Here is a 20,026-nt window from a genome sequence, read left to right on the forward strand (position 1 = left end):
GCTAGAGCTTCTTTTCGGCCCACTCTCAAGAGGTTCAAGCGACAGGACAGGAGACAGACACACACAGGCAGCACTCACAATTTCTCATGGTCGGGCCCCACTGGGCAGGCATAGTTTCCTCTGTAGTATATGTTACATAATAAAGGATACACAAATGAGTATGCACAAAACTGATTATGATACAAAATAGTAGTGAAGTAATTAATGCATGTAGAGGTAAGGATATGACAATCTTCTTCCCACAAAATTCCCAACAAAGGATAAGGGAAGAATGCAGAATTAGTTTTATTTGAATCCTGAGTAAAATACAAGATTTGAATATATATTGATATATATCATGTGTATATACATATATATATATTTTTTTTTTTTTTGGTTTTGGGGGCCACACCTGTTTGATGCTCAGAAATTGCCCCTGGCTTGGGACACTGGGGGATCGAATGGTGGTCCTTCCTTGGCTAGCGCTTGCAAGGCAGACACCTTACCTTTAGCGCCACCTCTCTGTCCCCAATATTATATATATATATATATATATACATGATATATATCAATATATATATATTGATTTGCACGAATACTAGAGAAAACTGAAGATAATCCAAAGATAACTATGTTAACACAGGCACAAAGAAGAAAAATCTTGAGGATAATAGCAATTATTCTTTATGAACGTAACTGGAAGATGACTGGAAAGGTACATTAGATATGGAAATTAGATAACGGAAAAATATTGAATGTCAGAGCAAATATTGAACTTTAAATTGGATTATTTTTTATTTATTAAGGCATCTAGTTTTTGAGTTGCATATTGAAATAATTAAAATGTATTAACTAGCTGGCCCTTCTGGTTAACTATAAATAAAGGGGTGGCATTATATAAGATCCTCTTGGAGCAGATGGTCCACCTGCATCTGTTTGTGGGGCAAGATTCTCCAGGTTTGAGCCTTTCTGCAGTATGCAATTCTGATCAAGTATTGCCTCTACATTTCTATAGGTAAAATAATAACTATTAAGGATTGACATATTAAGTATTGACTCTACTGGCATCTTAAATTTTTGGAGAGGAAAATAGCATCTAACAGAGTATTCTGTTAGAAGTCAAAATGATTTAACTCGGGGCCGGGGAGATAGCATGGAGGTAAGGTGTTTGCCTTTCATGCAGAAGGTCATTGGTTTGAATCCCGGTGTCCCATATGGCCCCCCGAGCCTGCCAGGAGTGATTTCTGAGCATGGACTCAGGAGTAACCCCTGAGCACTGCCAGGTGTGACCTAAACCCCCCCAAAATATCCCCCAAAATGATTTAACTCAATAAAGAAAACTTAAACACTCTGCCTCCTTCCTAAATCTATCCACCTTAAAGGAAATATTGAGTATCGTGAATTTTCCCTCAAATATACACTTGGGCATAGAGTAGTAGTAGAGATCACAGGTTAGGAGTAGTTTAGCAGAGCTTTCAACATGGTACAATACTGGGATATTTACATTGGCTGGCTCTGGAGACAGGCGTTGGTCACAGCACTGCATTAAAGGGAATCCTCTGCTAAGAAAAGTCATGTTTGGCTAAATCATTATGATGACTATTTGTAATAGTGACCTGAGAGGATTAGAAATTTCAAGAACACCTGGGCCAGATTGATGGAGCAGCAGTAGGGCACTTGCCTTGCATATGTTTGACCCAGGATGGCCTGCGGTTCTATCCCCCAGCATCCCATATGGTTCCCCAAGCCAGAAGTGATTTCTGAGTACATAGCATTACCGGTTGTGGGTACCCCCCAAAAAAAGTAAAAGAAAGAAAAAACTAAGGAAGGAAGAAAGAAAAGAAAAAAGATAGAAAGAAAGAAAGAGAAAGAGAAAGAAAGAAAAGAAAAGAAAAAAAAAGAAATTCCCAGGATACCTCTGGATCATGAAGAAAATGAATTAGAGTTAATCTTAGAATTGTTTTGGGTAGCACATTTTATAACTTAGAATTTTGAAAAGTTGGAGTTCAATGTCTACCATGAAGGGGGTTTTGTGTTCTTTGGACTGTAAAAAATTTTTATGTGTTATTTTTGATCCCTGAAAGTAAATTGATTATTCTCAAGAAGAGACTATCTTAAGTGAGGAGAATTTGGCCTATTGGAAAATAGCTTGTCAATAGAGACTCACCGCTCTTATTAAACGTTATGCTCATAAGCTCATTATGTAGGCTTTATAAATTCTCTGATAGGGCAAAAGAGATAGTACAGTGGGTAGGGAACTTACCTTGCCCTAAAGCACAAGTAGGTTGCCATCATCAGTATCACTTACAATCTCCTTTCCTAACCCCCCCCCCCCGGAATGATATCCGTGAGCAGAGCTAGGAGTAAGCCCTGACCAATCGACCAACAACCAATAAACAACCTACAAACCAATAAACCAATAAACAAAACTCTTATATGTGAACAATGGTGAAGGGTGTGGTGTTGGTAGTCTTAAGCAAGAAACCCTGCCATGAGTAGTGGCATAAATCATGGTGCCCTAAATACAACAAAAATAAGCTATATTCTCATCTGAAAGTGTACTTTTAAGGATTTGAGTTCTAGCATCTTATACTAAAGAAAGAATTTTCTTCCCCTGCACCTTACTAAAATTATTACGTGTACAATTTTTAAGTTTTTATTTTCAAATCAAGGATGCCTCATTTTTGGGGCACCAGCTTTTTGTTCTATAGCTGTTAAAAAAAAAAGGGCAGAAAGAGCACAACCCAAATGTTCTCAGCATTTTGATTTGGAAAACTTGAAAGTCTAGAGCCTGTTCATGGAATAGTTTTGAAAGCGGAGGCCAGAGGATCTCAGGCAGAAGACAAAAATCACGATTTTGAGCAGCAGAGAAGTTGGCAAATATTATGAATAATCTTTGGGACTTCCAGGACTATACACTCTATCCCCACCCCTACCAGCAAAACAAATGCGAATACCTAGAAGCAAAGAGGAATCGTGGTGTGTGTGTGTGTGTGTGTGTGTTGTGTGTGTGTGTGTGTTGTGTGTGTGTGTGTGTGTGTCGGGGGGGGACACAACACCTGAGAAGTGACTGCAGCCACTAAGCAGAGGACCCCAAATTGGGATGATCAAGTAAGGTTCATGACCTCCTTCCACTCCTTCTCTTCTGCTCTTCGGGATGACACCGTGCCTTTCCTCCGAGACCCTTGCTTTTCTGTAAGGCTTCTGTAATGTGGCCCAGAAACATAGGCTAGGGCTGCTGCACAGCCTCAACCCAATCCGTTTTCTACTTCGCCAAGGAAAATCCGGTCCGGCGTTTATTCTTAGCAGCGCTTCCCTGTGACCGAATGCTCCATGCAGCTCGTCAGCGGGGATAACGGAGGACCCTATTGGGGAGAGAGGCAAAAAGGGGGGGACGGAGGTGCAGAAGACGGCGAATAGGGGAGGGGGGGACGCCCCGCGCATGCGTGCCAGCGCCCAGGCAGATCCGCTGTGCCTCCAGCCAGCGAAGTGGGATGAGCTGTCACTACACCTGCAGCACCACGCTCAGCGGACAGCTCCGGCTTGCAGCTCCCAGAGCCAGGTAAAACAATATAATTAATCAAATAAATTAAATCATTCCAAACCAGTCTGCGGGCACCGTGCATGCCTTTCAGCAGCAGATGCTCTCTCCCTATTGAGGCAATCTGCTGCTGCTGCTAAGTGTCCTTTTGTGGCTGATGGCAGCCTCAAGATTTAAGAAATCCCATCTTTCAGGAAGCCTGCAGGGAAGGAAGGAAGGCAGTCAGAGCGCAATCATCAGATTGGCTTTCCAGATCTGGGGATCTCCAGCGGGCCCACATCTTCCTGCCAACTTCCATTGAACTTCCCAGCACTCGACAAGGACCGAGATGGAGAGCAAAGGTATGTGGCTGGCCCCCAGCAGAGGGCTTTCCGCCTCCTGTGCGTGTGGCCAGGGCAGTCCTCAGCGAGGGGACTGCAGTGCTCGGGGACCGAGCCTCAGACTAGGTCGATAAGAGATGCTAGATGCTCATTGCAGTACCAGGGAAGCGTGGCAGGAAGGCGACTTCTCTTCAACTCCCACAGCTTGGAAGACGGTGTTTAATACTCCATCAGTTGCGTAGTGAAGTGTGATGAGTGGTTTTTTTTTTCTTTTGGGGTGGTGGAGGGGGCAGCCTCTAGAGAGTGGGGGTGGAGAGATATGTTAGTAAAGCATATTGCATATTTCTTTTCTGTAGAATGGTTGAAATCATCCATCTATTTTATTTGGATTCAGATTGCTGACAAGCACGTTTGTATCTTCTATACAACAATACATTGCTCTATAAAAATATTTGAATTTCTCCACCCCCCCACCTCTGAAGATGGTATTTCTGGGTGTATATGACTACATCGTACTGCATTTTGAATATGTATCAGCAGAGAAATTGGGTCTGTTTGAAATTGTGCTTGAGAACTGACCTCTAAGAACAGTGTATCAGAGCACTCTTTGGCTCCCAAGCATGATGCATTACTAGTTCTGGACATGTATATATTAATATTCTTCTCCTAAATAAGCCTGCATAATGTGTCTATACTGGTAACTGAACTGTAAAAATCAACTTCGGATGACATATTTAATACACATGAACAAAATGGCTATGTAACAGTGAGATTGGTTCTCCTTTGGACGAAACTCTTATCTATGCAGGTCTCTTTCCTCTTCTTCATCCTTAAAACGCCCACCAGGTTGCACGAGCTTTGAGTGATGTGGACAGATATCCAGTAGATATACGACATTTGTTTAATTTTGGTAAAATCAGAAGAAATGATGTCAACTTTTATGAAACTATATTCATTACCCTGAACTCGGGATGCTATATTTAAAACAAGGTTTTTATTTTTAAACCAGGAATGTCAGTCATCATGGTAGTATGCTCAGGATGGATGAGGGAGTGGTGGTGGGTTACCCTATTTCTGGACTGATTAATGAAGAGTGCCAAATGAGAGCAGATTATCTTCAACAAAGTATTTTAAGTAATTTATTAGTAGAGTGAAATATTTGAACCTAGGTAATAAGCATGAAAAGAACTGAATTAGCATATATTTAGCAATAGCTAACAATTTTTAGTTGAGACAAATTATTCTTCTAATTAGCTGATGGATATATGCATGACTATCAACTCTTTATACATGAGGAAATCCATTTCTATATGTACATATGAAATATATGCTTATTCAGTCTATAGTAGAACCTGATTTTAAATAAGAACCCTGTCCATTTTGTAATATTCTAATTGATTATTTGGGGAACATAAGGTTAATACAGTAGAATGTCACTTTACTATGACAGTGTGCATGTGTGGCTGAGTCTGTATGTTTGTGTGTGTGTACATATAGAGGGATCCTTTTATTTGGTGATTAAGATTATTTGGTAAAGATTTTTGGTAATGTCTTTAGCACAATTTATATCCTAATTCCTGGTATATCATAACAAGGGTTTGTCTCTTGAAATAATTTCTTGTTTGCCCTCTTTGCTTAGAAAATATGCTCTGACCACTCAAAGTTTCAGGAAGTTTATAGTTCAGTTTAATTAAAGTAGAGTTTTAACTCTTCTGCTAGTTTGGGGACTAAGGGAAGGAGAAATAATCTCAGAAATATATCTGAGAATAGGCAGACTGGACATTTCACTAATAACATAAAATGTTGATAGAGATATAAATCATATCAGTGACCCAAAAGCAAAGAAAGATTTTTGTCCTAAGCCAATTTTGCAGAAGTAATATGATCACCTCAGGCAAATGAATAGATGATAGTCTTTCTATATTATATTTCTGAAACTTCCTTTATACAGCTGAATTAGCTTGATAGTGATCACGTTAGTATGGGTATTTGCTTATTGGTCTCACATTTTAATTTGACTTAAATGGCAAAACAAAAAAAATGGAAATGAATAGAAATTTTTATTCAAGAAAAAAGTATGCTAGAGGAGTGAACCCATATCCCATAATCCCATTCTAAAAACCCACATCCCATTCTACTATCCCATTCCCTTTCATACTTTATCATGTACAAACTTATTATCCCACAGATCCTAATCTAATTCCAACAATACATTTTCAAATGTTAAGTTCATATAATTATATTGTTCTGCTAAAACACCTTTAAAATAGATTCAAAATATTGCCTGATTCAGTTTAGTTTTCGTGATTTTTTTAATCCAGAAAACAAATCAAATGGCTGGTCCAATTCATCTTGAATTCTGTTGCCAGCATGACCTTTTGGCATTTAAAACTTTTCTTAGAGCACTTTCCACAGTTTTCAACCAGTTGAACATTAGTTATTTACAAATGAGATTTTGGCTTTGCTTCCTTATTGGTTTACATCAATTCCTGCTGTTCAGAGTAAAAGTTAGAAGAAAACAAATCAACTAATCTTGCAATAATTTCATGGTCTAATTTCAGTTATTTTTATACACCATAATAATTAATATCTCTAATACATATGTTGGTAAACAGCAGAAATGGATATGCCAGAAAGGTTTACAAACTACTGTGTAGTAGAATCTTGCATGCTTCAAAACATCTTTATGCTTGGCTTTAACTCCATATTATTCACATTAGAATGTTAAGGCAAAGAAGAAGCCTTAGTTAAAAGTTAAAATAAAAGGGGCCTGAGCGATAGCACAGAGGTAAGGTGTTTGCCTTGCATGCAGCCAACACAGGACAGGCCCCAGTTCAAATCCCAGCATCCCATATGGTCCCTCACTAGGAGCGACTTCTGAGCGGAGCCAGGAGTAACCCTGAGTGCTGCTGCTGTCGGGTGTGACTCCCCCTCAAAATATAAACAACCCCCCTAAAGAGAAAAGAAAAGCAAAGAGAAAAGAAAGAAAAGAAAAATATCCCCAGTGAAGCAATGGTTGAGACTGATTCAACTCAATAATCTAAAGTATATTTCACAGACTAGCTTTGCAGAATTGTAGAATCTTGAGCTCTGCTGCAGTCTTATTGAAAAATAATTTGATTTTAAAACAAAAATGATAACAACAAAATCCCCAAGTATTTAAAGATACATCAAAATCAGAAATTTTATTTAGAGTGAAGGAAAAATCCTTCTTTCATTTTCCGCCAATTTTTTCTTTGTCAAACTATGTTCTCAGCCTAAAGCTGGTGGTACATTAGAAACACTACAGAACTTTTTTTTTTGAAGGGGGGGGGAGAGGTAACACTCCACTGTGCTCAACTTACTCCTGGCTCTGAATACAGGAATCATTCCTGGTCAGTTTGGGTTAAGCATATAGGATGCAAGGGATTGAACCTGGATTAACCACATAAAAGGCAAATTCCCTAACTGCTGTATTCTGGCCCCACCTTTAGAACTTTTAAAGTATGATGTTTAGACCATGTCATTACCACTATGATTTAATTGGCTCTGGAGGAGATTTGGGGATAGATATTTCAAAATAATCCAACTGATGCTACTGAATAGCCAGAGATACTCAAGAATCTAGACTCTTGCTACTTGTAATCTACAGAGAAGCATTAGTAATTACTGGGAATTAGTATTGAAGAATCGCAAACCCTATTCGAAAGTTAATCATATTGGTAATTTAACAAAATGTGCTTATTGAATGCATATAAAAGTTTAGAAAGCACATGTTTAGATCTCAGGGAATTGATTGTATGCATCTACGAAGGATGCCTCTCTAGGCACCTCAGTAGACATTAGATATCATCTCAATCATCAATATTAAAGCATCTGTTTATATGATTGTGTCATAACCCTAAGAGTGGTTTTTGAAAAGAATAAAAATGCAGTTCAAAAGAAGCATTTGTTTCCATGTTAGATCAGAAAATGGCCTCACTTTTAAACATTGTGATCTTCCTCAAATAACTTGCTTTCAACACCAAATTATCTTTAAGCATTTATCATATAAGTCCATCATATAACGATATTCCAATATTAATTCATAGTAGTGTAACATTAGACTTCTTACATCAGGGCACACATTCAAGAGAATAAGTACAATATTGTACAATTCCCATGAACATAAATCTCTGTTCAGTTCTTTGGAGATTATTTTGATATGTCAGTTGCTCCAAAATACTGTTCCATATTCCTCAAATATGATTTGGGACATTCTTTATGTGACTGTTGTCCTTCATAGGTTTAATTTTTTTAAATCAGCATTGTAATTTATGTGACCTTTTCTTAAGCACACTTAACTGAACATTTTATTGTTTCTAATATACGTCATTCTGATAATGTAAAAAGTGCGATCTCTGATCTGAAAGATCTTGTTATAAAATATCCACTAATAAATTTAGCCTTCTAGTAAGCAAAGCCTTTTTATGAATAATCTGAACCTCTAACTTTCTGGTATTCTTACCTCAAACAACATTTTCACTGACATAATAAGGACTTTGTGTATGTTGATTAAATAATTTTAATTAGTTTATCATTTCAAGGTCATGCATCCAGTAAATTTGGAAAAGTAAAAGAAGTTTGGCTACTTGAATCATCAGTTTAATTCTAGAACATAAAAGGAAGTACTCTGATTGCTTTGCTATAGAAAACTGCATGTGTGTTCTCGATGAAAACTAAACTCTGTCCTGGGTGTCATACCAGGTATTAAAGTTCAGACAGTGGCATGACGTAGTATAGGATCATCTTTTATTTGAAACCAGGTTAGTTAGAAGAGTTCACCTATAAGGAGAAAAAGCAAATGTCTATAGCAGAGATACTAAAAGTGAACTAGGGAGTAACTGGGGTTAAAACATGATGGAAGCATTGAGGTCATTGTGGTAAAAATTAGTTAAATGCAGTTAAAAAACCCAGACATATAGAGGAACAGACACTGGACATAGGGGATTACTTTTCTTTACCCAACTATGAATGTACCTTTGAGAAAAATACTTTTTCTCTTTGAGGTTTGAGAGTTTTTGTAATTTTGTTTAACTGTGGCCCCACACATTACTGGATCTGCACTTAGGAATCACTGCTGGTGGTGTTTCATGTACCTTATGGGATATTAGAAATTGAACCTGGGTTGGCTATGTGTAAGGCAAGTACCCTACCACTATACTATTGCGCTGACCCCTGAGGTTCAAGATTCTTAAATGTTAAAGTGTTCATTTTATTTAATTCAAAATATTTATTGAGCTGCCCTGTTGTTCCAATCACATTGTTCAATGTCTGGGATGGAGATATAAATAGTGTTTTGGTTTGCCCTACAGGAGCTTATAGTCTGGGGATATGTGGACAGGCTGGAGAGTTATGGATTTTGAACATTGTAAATCTCTTTTCAATTCATTTTTCAGAGTTCTAGTAGTCTACCCAGGAGGTTAGAATATAAAGTCTTCCAGTGATTAATGACCTCTATAGAGGCATTTAACATTCTACAGCAATAATACTTTCCTTTTGTTCCTCTTAAGTCTCTTTAACAAAATTTTTCTGTGGGACAGTTTTTAAACTGTAGCTAAGTATGTACTCTACAAGATGTTCAACTGACTAATTATTTAGTAACCTTTGCCTAACATAGGTTATCTTGAGGTTTGTTAATATACAGATGTGTCTGAAGTGGATGGTTAGTGAGCTACTATATTTTCTTACCCTTGTCCTTTTATGTCTTGAAACTTCTCAAATACTGATCCCATTAGGTATGGTGGTTTATTCCTACCAAGTGACCAATAATGCATATTGGATTTGTTAATAATATTTTCCTAATTTGTCACATATTGACAGTTATAAATAGCATATATGAGACATAATTTTTCCCAAAGAATGTTGAATATATGTATTTTACTATATGTAATACACTTCCCTTAAATTCTGCAACTAAGAATTTTTCTTTCATGTCACAGAAGCTCAAGATTTCTTGGTGTCTTGCAACTTTATTTTGCTTTTTAAAAATTTTTAAAAATGATCCACCTGGAGCCCCATACCATATTATCATGTTAAAAATTAAACTCATGAAAGAATGCAAGTGTTTAAGTGAGGGTTGTCTAGAAGACTTTTGGCCTCTAAGTATAGTGAGGAGTAGGAAAGAAATTGAGTGGAGAAGGAGAAAGACAGATGTGAAATAACAGAGTGCAGGGACCAGGGGGAATCAGGTGCATTGGTGGTGAAAAAAAAGGACAGAACTAAATATCTAAGCCACAGAGTAAACAATAGTGAAATCATAAGTATAAACTTTAACAATTAAACTTAAAAAGCTGCAAAGTGAGGGAGCAGGTAAGGGGAGGGACTCAGAATATTGGTAGAGGTAGGTTGACATTGGTGGTGGGATTGGTGCTGAAACATTGTAAGTATAAAAGTTAAGTCTGAATAATTTTGAAAATCACAATGCTTTAAATAAAAATATTTAATTAAAATGAAACTCAATGCATGTCATAAAATTAAACTCAGTGCAAAAGCAAAGTTGAGTTCTTTAGAATCAGAACAAAATTTGTCATGATTAGTTGTGCTTGTCTATTCCTTGCAATTCTTTCTGGAAAGGAGAAATTGGTCCTTTGCCATTCTTATAGTTTTAGCAGCAAGCATACTGCATTGATATTCTTTAACTTTAGCAAAGGATTGCATTTGCCAACAGGAATTTCTTTTGTACTTATTCTATACTATTGATATAAAATGTGTGAGTAGTTGACTTCTTCCCACCTGGGCCTGGGAATATCCCCAGCTTGTTCAAACTTAGTTTTGTTGATAAAGTTATAAAATATGAGTATATGATGATTGCTGACACATTGGATGATGTATTACATATTATATGTAATGTAATATAATAATATAATATCAATAGTATATTTATATTATATTATGAATTATGAATCAATAGATAACTTATATGGTGGATAATATGATACAATAATATGTGACTGTGTCCCACATTAGGAACTCTATAAGGCTCATGAGACCTGGGCCTTGTCTTTTCACATTAACCACTTTCCTGTGAAAATGTTGTACATAGGGAAGAGAGATTTAATTTTTACAGGCTTGAGATAGAAATAGACATGTAAAATAGATGGCGAGTGTCTAAGGCTAAGAAGACACATAGTTTTCCCCAAAGTGTCATCATCCTTATCTTCTCATTAGCATTCCTGCAAGCAGAGCATGGTGGGAGCTTTTCCAGGATCTATGTCTATAGCTCTAATTTTAGTTTGTGCCTGTCTCCAGTCACTCTTTGAAATAGTCTCTGTCTCCTTGTCTTTGGAAATGTGGAACTTCTATCCAGTGAAACTATAGCATTTGTTGGCTGTGACAAAGCTGATGGTACCTTGGCAGATGTCCCAACGATTATCCATCCCCTTACTACAGGTCTTCTCCTTCTTTTTTCTTTTTACTTTTAACATAGACTCTGCCCACATTTTATCTGAAACATATCCTTGCCAGCAATTCAGAGAGAACAAATAATTGAAAGAGGAGCATTAACTCTGTATAAGAAGTAAAGGGAAGCAGCTATTCTGTGGTTAGATTTTTCTCTCTTTCTTCATTTTTAAACTGGCCATTAGCCTGAGAAGTAGTCCAAAGGGACTAGACTGTGGGGAAAAAAAAGAAAAAGAAAACCACCAGCAAGAAGCTTTCAGGGGCCATTCAGAAGATAACTATACACATTATATTTTCCTCTTCAAGCAGGCAAGATAAAATTGCACTACTGGTTTGCCAGTACAGGTATTTATCTCTTTCTACTCCATTCATTCCAACAAATATCACGGCAAGACAGTGCTTTGTTTTTGTTTCTTAAATTTTCAAACTTTTATAACAAATTGCTAAGCAAATATCAAGGCAATGCAAACTCTTTTTAGCTTTTTGAAACTGAATACCAAGATGTTTCTGATTTCAAAAATATATTGGGGCATTTATGCCCTTAGTTTATTTACATATAGATTGGATTTAGAGGATCTGTAAGAAAAATGCACAAGATAATTTTATTACCTATTATTATTTATTACCTATTATTTATTATGGCATATTATCATATGCTACCTATTTATTTATAATAGGCAATTTGAAATAAAATTATTTAAGCAGTTTTTTTTAAAAAGAAGCTTTATTTAGAAATATCTTCAGTATTTCCAGAATTATTTAACATTAATTTTGTTCTCTTCTTTCTTCTTTGAGATTCAAACAAAATTTATTTGCTATGTTAAAATAAAAGTTGCATATATCACAGCTTATTTGTAAACTTATTCATGATTCAAAATGAGATGATATAGTTATTGTTTACTTATAATGTAACCATAACAAAAAACTTTATACTGAGACAAGGAAAACATCCAGTAATTTCAAAACATAGGGAGCATATTTATCTGCTTTGCAATTAGACTTCCTAAAGCTGTGCTTTACACGATATTGTGCACTGGAGTTATTCCCAAAGCACAGAAAACATGATGCATGTTCTGATGAAATAAATCTAATATTGGACCAGATTTTAGAAAACATGGGTTTAGAATGTTTTCTAAGGAAGGACCTTCAGAAAAATTTCTTCCTTTTCTTTGGATCTCTAATACATTAAGTTTTTGTAACTTCCATTTTAATATTTTCAGTATATTTGCCTTTTGTTTTCTATCATCTCTTACAAAAATATTCTCTTCCCAGTTTTCAGTCTTCTTATACTCAATTATATTTAAATTTGACATATATAGCAAACAAATCAGGCTGCTCTTAATTATCACATTGAATTCTAAGGACCCCATGCAGGTTTTAGTTAGATTTCAAATGATCTGAATTATGTGATGTTATGTGACTAAAATATATATATATATATATATAACCAAGTGGATCATTTGAAATACATTGAGAAATTGTTTTGTAGACAAATGAGAAAACATTAAAACTAAGAAAAAAATCTGCTATTTGGTTGGGTTTTGTAGATTGCATTACTGTGACCAGGTATATGTCTAGATCCAACTACGAGCAGTAAGTGATGGATGAGTGACTACAATGGCTTTTAGGAAAAGCCTAGAGTGTTGAATCAATTGATTTTTAATTGATTTGTTTTTAGTAAGGTAACATTGATTTACAAGACTGTATTATTACGAGTATAGTTTTATATATCTTTGAATGTATGTTAGCATATCATAGCCATCATCAAAGTACCAATAAATATGACCATAGTTCCCTGAATCCCCTTTATCCTTTCAACCTTTCCCTCTTCATCCCCTCTGTAGTAATTTCATTTCTTTAGAATTGAACCAAGGGTTTTTCTGTTTATTTGCTTTAAACCATGCCCAGCTATGCTCAGGGCTTACTCCTGGCTGGACATTCAGGAGTAACTCCTGATAGGGATCAGGGTACCACAAGGGATGTTGGGGATAGAACCCAAGTTGGCTGCATGCAAGGCATGGATGCTATTTGCTTTGGGTATAAGGTGTTTTTTCTTTTAATTTGGTTTAATATGGAAATGATAAAATTAAGTTATTTTCCTTTTGTTTTTATTTTCTGAATTATTTCTCTTAGCAAATCTCCTTTAATTTCTTACATGTTATCAAACATGGTAATATCACATATTTCTTATAGTTGAATAGTATTCCATTATTCATGTATAGCACAAATTATTTATTCACTCTTCTATTATATTTCTGGATCTTGACCTTTATTGTACATATAGCTGTAACGTATGCAGGTGTGCACACAATTTTTTCCAGATTTTTGGGTTTTTTAGATCTTTGGTAGATACATATGAGTGAAACTGATGAGATCATATTTTAATTTTAAAATTAATACTAAATTTAATTTTAAATATTTTAATATTTTATGAAACCTCCATACAGTTTTCCACAGAAATGAACCCTTTTGTAATTTACCAACAGTTTTTGAAAATTTACTGCGGTTTCTTTCACTCACCTTCACCAGCACTTATTTATGCCTTAGAAAAATATAAATATATGCCATTCTCATAGCTGTGAGCTGATATCACCTTATAGTTTTCATTTACAATTCCTTGATAGTGATAGAAACTTTTTATTTCCCATGTGACTGTTGGTTTTCTTTAATAAAGTATATCTTTAGCTTTCCTCCCTCATTTTTCTCATTTTTGTATAGAATTATTTGGTTTTTGTACTTTATTTTATAAAGTACTTACGTATCTTAGGTTGAGTATGTGAATTTTGAAGACTTTAGATTTAAGTCCTGATTCATAACTCAATACACTACATTAATTTGAGCTGGACACTTTCTTCATTTGTGACTTTCTTTTTGCAAATAGAATTGAGATATAATTAATTTTTTCCATTTTTGCATTTGTGTGGCCTAGTATCTATGAAATATTTAGGTAGGGGCTTCAGTAAATGTGTCCTATTAAGATTCTTTAAAGATACCATTGATTTTCCCTATTTATTTGATTAAATTAGTGTCATTTTTACTTAGTAGATTATAATTGTGCCATTGTAATGTTTATTCACCCTAGTTATATATTCTTTACAATTAATATTAGTTTACATCAGTTATTTGTGAATTTGTTTTTGTAGATATGATGTTCTCCACTCTGACAATAATTATCATCATCCTTTCCTTAAAATAATAGGAAAGTTAAACAGGAAAGTCAAAAATTCTTATTAAGAGTATCATTGAAAAGTAATGTCAATATTTTTGTAAACTGTATTTTAAATTTTTTGACTGACTACTGATAATTTTAGATATTATAAGTACTTTTTCTTTCCAGATGAATGTTATCCAAACTGAAAAAATTTAAGGACTAATAAAATGAATTTTTGACTGTGCAAAGAATAAAATATAGCTATGGAATGTGTATTTAAAGTCATTAAAATGTTTTAAAATATGAGTTGTAATTAGAACTGATAATTATACAATAGTGAATATGGTTTTATATACTATTTACAATAATGTAAAATTTTATGCCCATAAGTAAAGAATTGATTTTAATATGAAAATAATAGAAAAGTAAGGCTGATTTTATTTGAAGTGCATTTCTTCTCTTTACAAAAACTTTATCAATATTTATTATAAATTTTCTGCGGGGTCCTGAAGCCCCCCCAGGGGGGACCCGGCCAGCAGGAATTAGCTGGAAAGGCTTCTCAGACAACCGCACTCCTATTTTGCTGAGTAGAAGAGCAACCACACCTGTAAAAAATCTGAAAGAGGTTAATAATAAAGACCCAAGGCAGCGTCTCACTGTTCAAGGGTACCTTTATTGGCTACAGTTCCTTCTTATATAGTGAAGGAGAAGGGGGCAGTACAAAGGTGATGTCAGTCATACTTTTGGCGCGAAGGCCCATACAAGGCAAGGATATATTTCAGGTTTCAAGGAACAAAGAAACTTAGGCATTCTCTAAATAAGGAAGTGGGCAGTGGGTCTAGGTGACCTTCAAGTTATGCTGAACGTGCTGTTTCTATGGAAACCTCTAGTGTCCTTCAAGCTGCATTTTTAATTGCTTGATTATCAGGTGGTGCAAGATGTGCCTGCCTCAGTGATCTTGAACAGACAATGTAGCATACACTTATTGATAATAGCCTAGTTCACTCCGAAATGTGGTCTTAAGGAGTGAGGCCTAGTTTCTGATAACGGTACCGGACAGTGTTGCTCTCCTCCGGGCTAGAGTTAATTATATCTACAGTTGCACATTCCTTTCTCTATAGCTCAAAAACTTACAGCAAGACTGCAAAATAGCTTTAAGGTGAAAAGCTGGAATATGGCAGAAAGAACAGCAAAATGGCCTCAAACAAGTCAGTCCCCAACATCTCCCCCTTTCTCTTCTAATAAAAGAAGGAAAGTCGTGAGCGGGTGGAAGAACCGTGTCTTAGGCATACAAGGTTTGACCAGGTCGGACACGGCCAAAGCCGCAATTAAAAGGTGGCTACAAACGCCGTGGGTGTGCACAGGGATCCGAATTATGCGCTGTAGCCTTTTTGGGCCGTGCCCTAACTGGGACCTTGCTAATCCCGTCGTAGGTGTCTCCACAGCCAAGAGCACAAGTGCCGGAGCGAGCTCCGCTTGTTAGCTATGCGCTCTATCTCCTGGAAACTTAGTGGCTGGAAAGGCGGCTTGGTGACTAAAGCCAAGTTTTCACAGGAGTCACGCGGGGTTAGATGCTGGTAGTTAACCTGAATAGAGGTTTTTGCCTGTTCATCTACCTGGTTCTTAATAAAGGCAGTGATTTTGCGGAAAATCCATGGGCTAAGAGAAAGGAGCAGCATGAGGCTAATGAGTGGGCCCAAAATAGTGGACAAGATAGTGTGAAGCCAAGGAGAAGAGAAAAACCAGCCCTGGTACCAGCCTTGTTCTTCATCGAAATGTTTTTCAAAATCTTTTATACCGTCACCAATGTGTTGAACGCTATTCCTAACTAATCCAGGTTTATCTTTGAAAATACAACATTGTTCCTTAAGGGCTACACAGACTCCCCCCTCTTACATAAGGGCAAAATATAGAGCACGACGATTTTGGAGAACAACATCAGCAAGGGAACTAATAGTATCTGTGAGAAATTGCAGACTAGTTTTGATTTCATTAATGTCTTGTTCCACTGCTTGAGTAAGAGTGCGGAAATTGGATTGAGAGGATACAAGAGAGTAGATACCAGTGCCAGCGCCAGTAGCGCCAACAGCAAGGAGCACTGCAAGTGTAATGGAGGTGAAGGGCTCACGGCATTGTCGAGAAAGGGATTGAGAAGAATAGGAATAGGGTGAGGCGGCAGGAGAGGGAAATGGTGATTTTTGGAATGAGAATAACGAGAATACAGTAATCATGTGAAAGGAGAAAAGAGGAACAAATGATGAAAGGAGTAAGGCCAGAAGCACAGGCAAAATAAGTACCATTGGGGGCTAACAGATAGGGTTGTGAGGAGGAAGAATTGTAGATGTCAATAGTTTCGTTGCACACGTCAAGTAATTGGCTAGGAAGCAGGGAGTCGTTAGGCTTAATGCAGAGGCCAGAGCCTACGACTTGACCGACTGTAATGCCATGTTGAGGTTGTGTGTTCCAACGGAGGTCAGAGGGGTTGGAGGTAGAGGAAAGGTTGCCAAACACTGCAACACTTTCATAGAAAGGAGGTTGAGGAGAAAAACAAAGCCAACATCTTTCATAGGCAGGATCTGTAAGGGCAAGAGCAGAAGCATTTATGAGATTGAGAATAACCTGAGAGGACGGAGAAGGACCTGAAGGCATAGTGAGTTGTCTGAGAGAAGAAGATGCAGATGGAAGAGGAGGAGGAGGAGAAGGCATGTGTGATGGACCTGAATGAGGATGAAAAAAAGTGTTAGGACCAACGGCGAGGGGGTGAGAATTCGGCAACTGTTTAAGTAAACGGAGGGAAAAAAGAAGTCTAGGGTCGGTACACCTAACGTAAAGTCTGAGTCCCCATTGTACGGGTTGAGTCCAGTGATGCTGACGTCCAGCAGCAGTAAATTCGATGATGAGGGGGTTACACCAACCACGGGTAGCAGAGGATGCATCACAGTTCAGAAAAGGAGGAGTTGGGGGGCGTGAAACGGTGATGAAGTCCCAGGAGGAAGAGGGTTTCCAATAAGCAGTTCCGGTGGTTTTACAGCCCCAGGAGGCGCAAAAGTGTTGGTTATGAGCGCCACACTTATAGTCGCTGGAACGGGGCCGGTGGTGACCAGGGCAGACGTAGAAGGTGGTGAAGGGGTGGCGTAGTACATCACGGCGAATAACAGAGTTGCAGCCACCGCTAGCAGGGGAGTAATAGTCATCGGGGTCAACAGCACGAGGTTGAGGCAGGCGGAAATTGGAGGTGCCCCAGTATAGGCTTGCACCCATGGCTAGGGCACAAAGGTCGACTTGCAAGACCGGCCAAGGGATGGAGGTAGAGAGGATGGAGGTTGTTGGTGGCATCGGTGGGCATCCAAGGCAGCTAGGCAGAGTGTCTAATTCAGCATTGTCAAAGGTGGAGTCAGTTAGAAACAGGTTTGCAGGAATGGCGTCTAGCAGGAGGTTTATAAGAAAACAGCTTGGCAGAAGGCAAAATGGTTACTTCATATAAAAATTAAGAATTTGCAGAAAACATTAGCAATTTACATTACACTAGTTATTTTTGAATACCACGGGAATGCTATTTGACCTCTGTTAGACTTTGGCATAAAAGAAAATTTATAATTAACAATTGCTAATTAAAAAAAATTTTTTTAAACTGAATATAAAGGATTTTTCTTAAACTTCTAGTTATTATGTTAAAGCTGGATGCTATTTTTTAGCCATAAATACATATTCTATAGGCTTGAACTTACACATAGCAGGAAAGCCAGGTGACTGCAAAGTCTAGAAATTCTCCAGGGAAAAGTTATCCCCGATGGCCATTGAGAAATCTGGGGTTTGCCATTCTCCACACCCTCCGCCATGTTCTTAGAAGGACAAAGCTAGCTTAATACATAATTTTTAACACATGATTTTTAGTTGTAAGATGCCAGTCTGTGAACTGACCAGACTGAACCAGGTTGAAAAAATTAATTGAAATTTAAAAAATGGATAAGGCTTTAAAAATTGTATTATTATAAAATGTAGAGATAACAAATAAACAGACAAAACAAAACAACACTAAACACAACATTTTACACTTGTGGCCACTTTCATTCATCACAACAGACACATAAACAGACAAAAGGATTGATTTAAGACTTATTTATAAAAAAATTGACAAGCGCTTTTAAATATTTAGCTAGCATGTTTGTGAGAAGAAAAAAAATTTTGTAGAAAAACTTTTTTAGTTTTGAGAAGTACTTAATGTAGATGGAGTGGAACTTTGCTGAAAATAAATTTTAAGGTTTAGATTTAACACAAAACATTTTTAAAACAATTTTAATTTGAAGTTTAAAACATTAAGTAAAATGGTTAATGAGCACTGTAGAAGGAGTCTTCACTTTGAAGTATGAAATCATTTGCTGTAAATGAATAGGTTTTCTTTAAATTGGTTTTGCAGTAGAATAGTAAGACAGCTGCAATAAAGTGTTAAAATTTTTATGATTAAACACAATAGCATGAACTATGATTATTAAAGGTATAAAAAACTGATTTTAAAAAACAAACAACTGTTTTTACTATGAAGACTTTAAGTGAATAATTTGTAAAAAATATTATATACTAAATTAACTAAATGCTTAGATTATTATAAAATATAGTTAAAGACATCTGATGCATTTACACACCTAGAACTTAAGACTAAAATTATATTTAATACTAGTTAATTTGCTTATAAAGTTTAGTTACTTTTATATATTACTTATAAAATTATATATAATATATTTTTCATCAATATTATTTTTTTACTGCGACACAAATATACAGATTTGTATAATGTGCTGATATTTTGAATGCACTTAAAATAATAGTTTTTTTTTTTAATGCAGAAATAAAGAACAACCATTGCTGTAGCACAAAGTTAAAACTAAGGGTACTATAAAGCATACTTAGGTGTTTACTGTGCATTAAATTAACTATATTGTTTAAAAAGGCTAACCACATTATTTTTCACATAATTTTGTAAATACTTTAAAAATTAAAATAAAACTTTTAATAGAAATATAAGACTTAATTTTAACACTTTTGTGTTCGTTTGGATTTTAAAACACAAAGAAGTTTTTCTTTTACCAATATTTTGTTATCTGTAAAGTGACAGAATTATGACCTTGCTTTAAAATTTTCTGAGAGGCATGAAAAAAAAATTTATTGCCTTTATCTTTCTGTTGCTTTTTAATGTTTTAATAATTACTTTACACTACTTAATGCACTAAACCTAATAACACATATTTGACGAAGTGTAGGGCTGACAAGGTGAAGCAGAGTTTTTCACTGATAACTTGGGGAGGGGCTAGCACAGTTAACAGCAGGAAGGTTAGAGGCAAATTATTTACAGTCAGCAGGGTGTAATGATATAGAGAAAAAAAAAGCAATCTTTTAAGATTAATTACTAATTTATTGGAATTAGAGGGAGTGGCAACCGAAGAGGGGAGTCTGGGTTGCAAAAGCACCATGAGAATCATGGTTTTATTAATTGATTTGAGAATATGCAAGAGATGCTACTTTTCAGATTTTTTTTTTTTTGAATAACAAAGATTGGGTATTTCAAGGTGAATTGGAAGGCTTAAAGTGGGAGTGTCAGGGCTTGAGCTGGCTGTTCTC

General features: G+C 36.2%; 1 protein-coding gene and 1 non-coding gene across 2 annotated transcripts in view; one reads left to right on the plus strand and one right to left on the minus strand.

Annotated features, from left to right (window-relative positions):
• The first annotated feature begins 3,429 nt into the window (after positions 1 to 3,429).
• FGF12 (fibroblast growth factor 12) overlaps positions 3,430 to 20,026 on the plus strand; it is a 575,923-nt gene continuing 559,326 nt past the window's right edge. Inside the window, exons 1-2 of the mRNA XM_049776000.1 lie at positions 3,430 to 3,541; positions 3,715 to 3,861. Of these exons, the coding sequence (XP_049631957.1) occupies positions 3,849 to 3,861 (13 nt within the window). The 5' untranslated portion in view covers positions 3,430 to 3,541; positions 3,715 to 3,848. The remainder of the gene's footprint in view (positions 3,542 to 3,714; positions 3,862 to 20,026) is intronic.
• LOC126012501 (small nucleolar RNA SNORA22) lies at positions 19,200 to 19,333 on the minus strand. The gene has a single exon (XR_007496962.1). It is a non-coding gene; the product is annotated as a small nucleolar RNA SNORA22 (small nucleolar RNA).

This window comes from Suncus etruscus, chromosome 6, assembly GCF_024139225.1.
Source record: "Suncus etruscus isolate mSunEtr1 chromosome 6, mSunEtr1.pri.cur, whole genome shotgun sequence".
NCBI lineage: Eukaryota > Metazoa > Chordata > Mammalia > Eulipotyphla > Soricidae > Suncus > Suncus etruscus.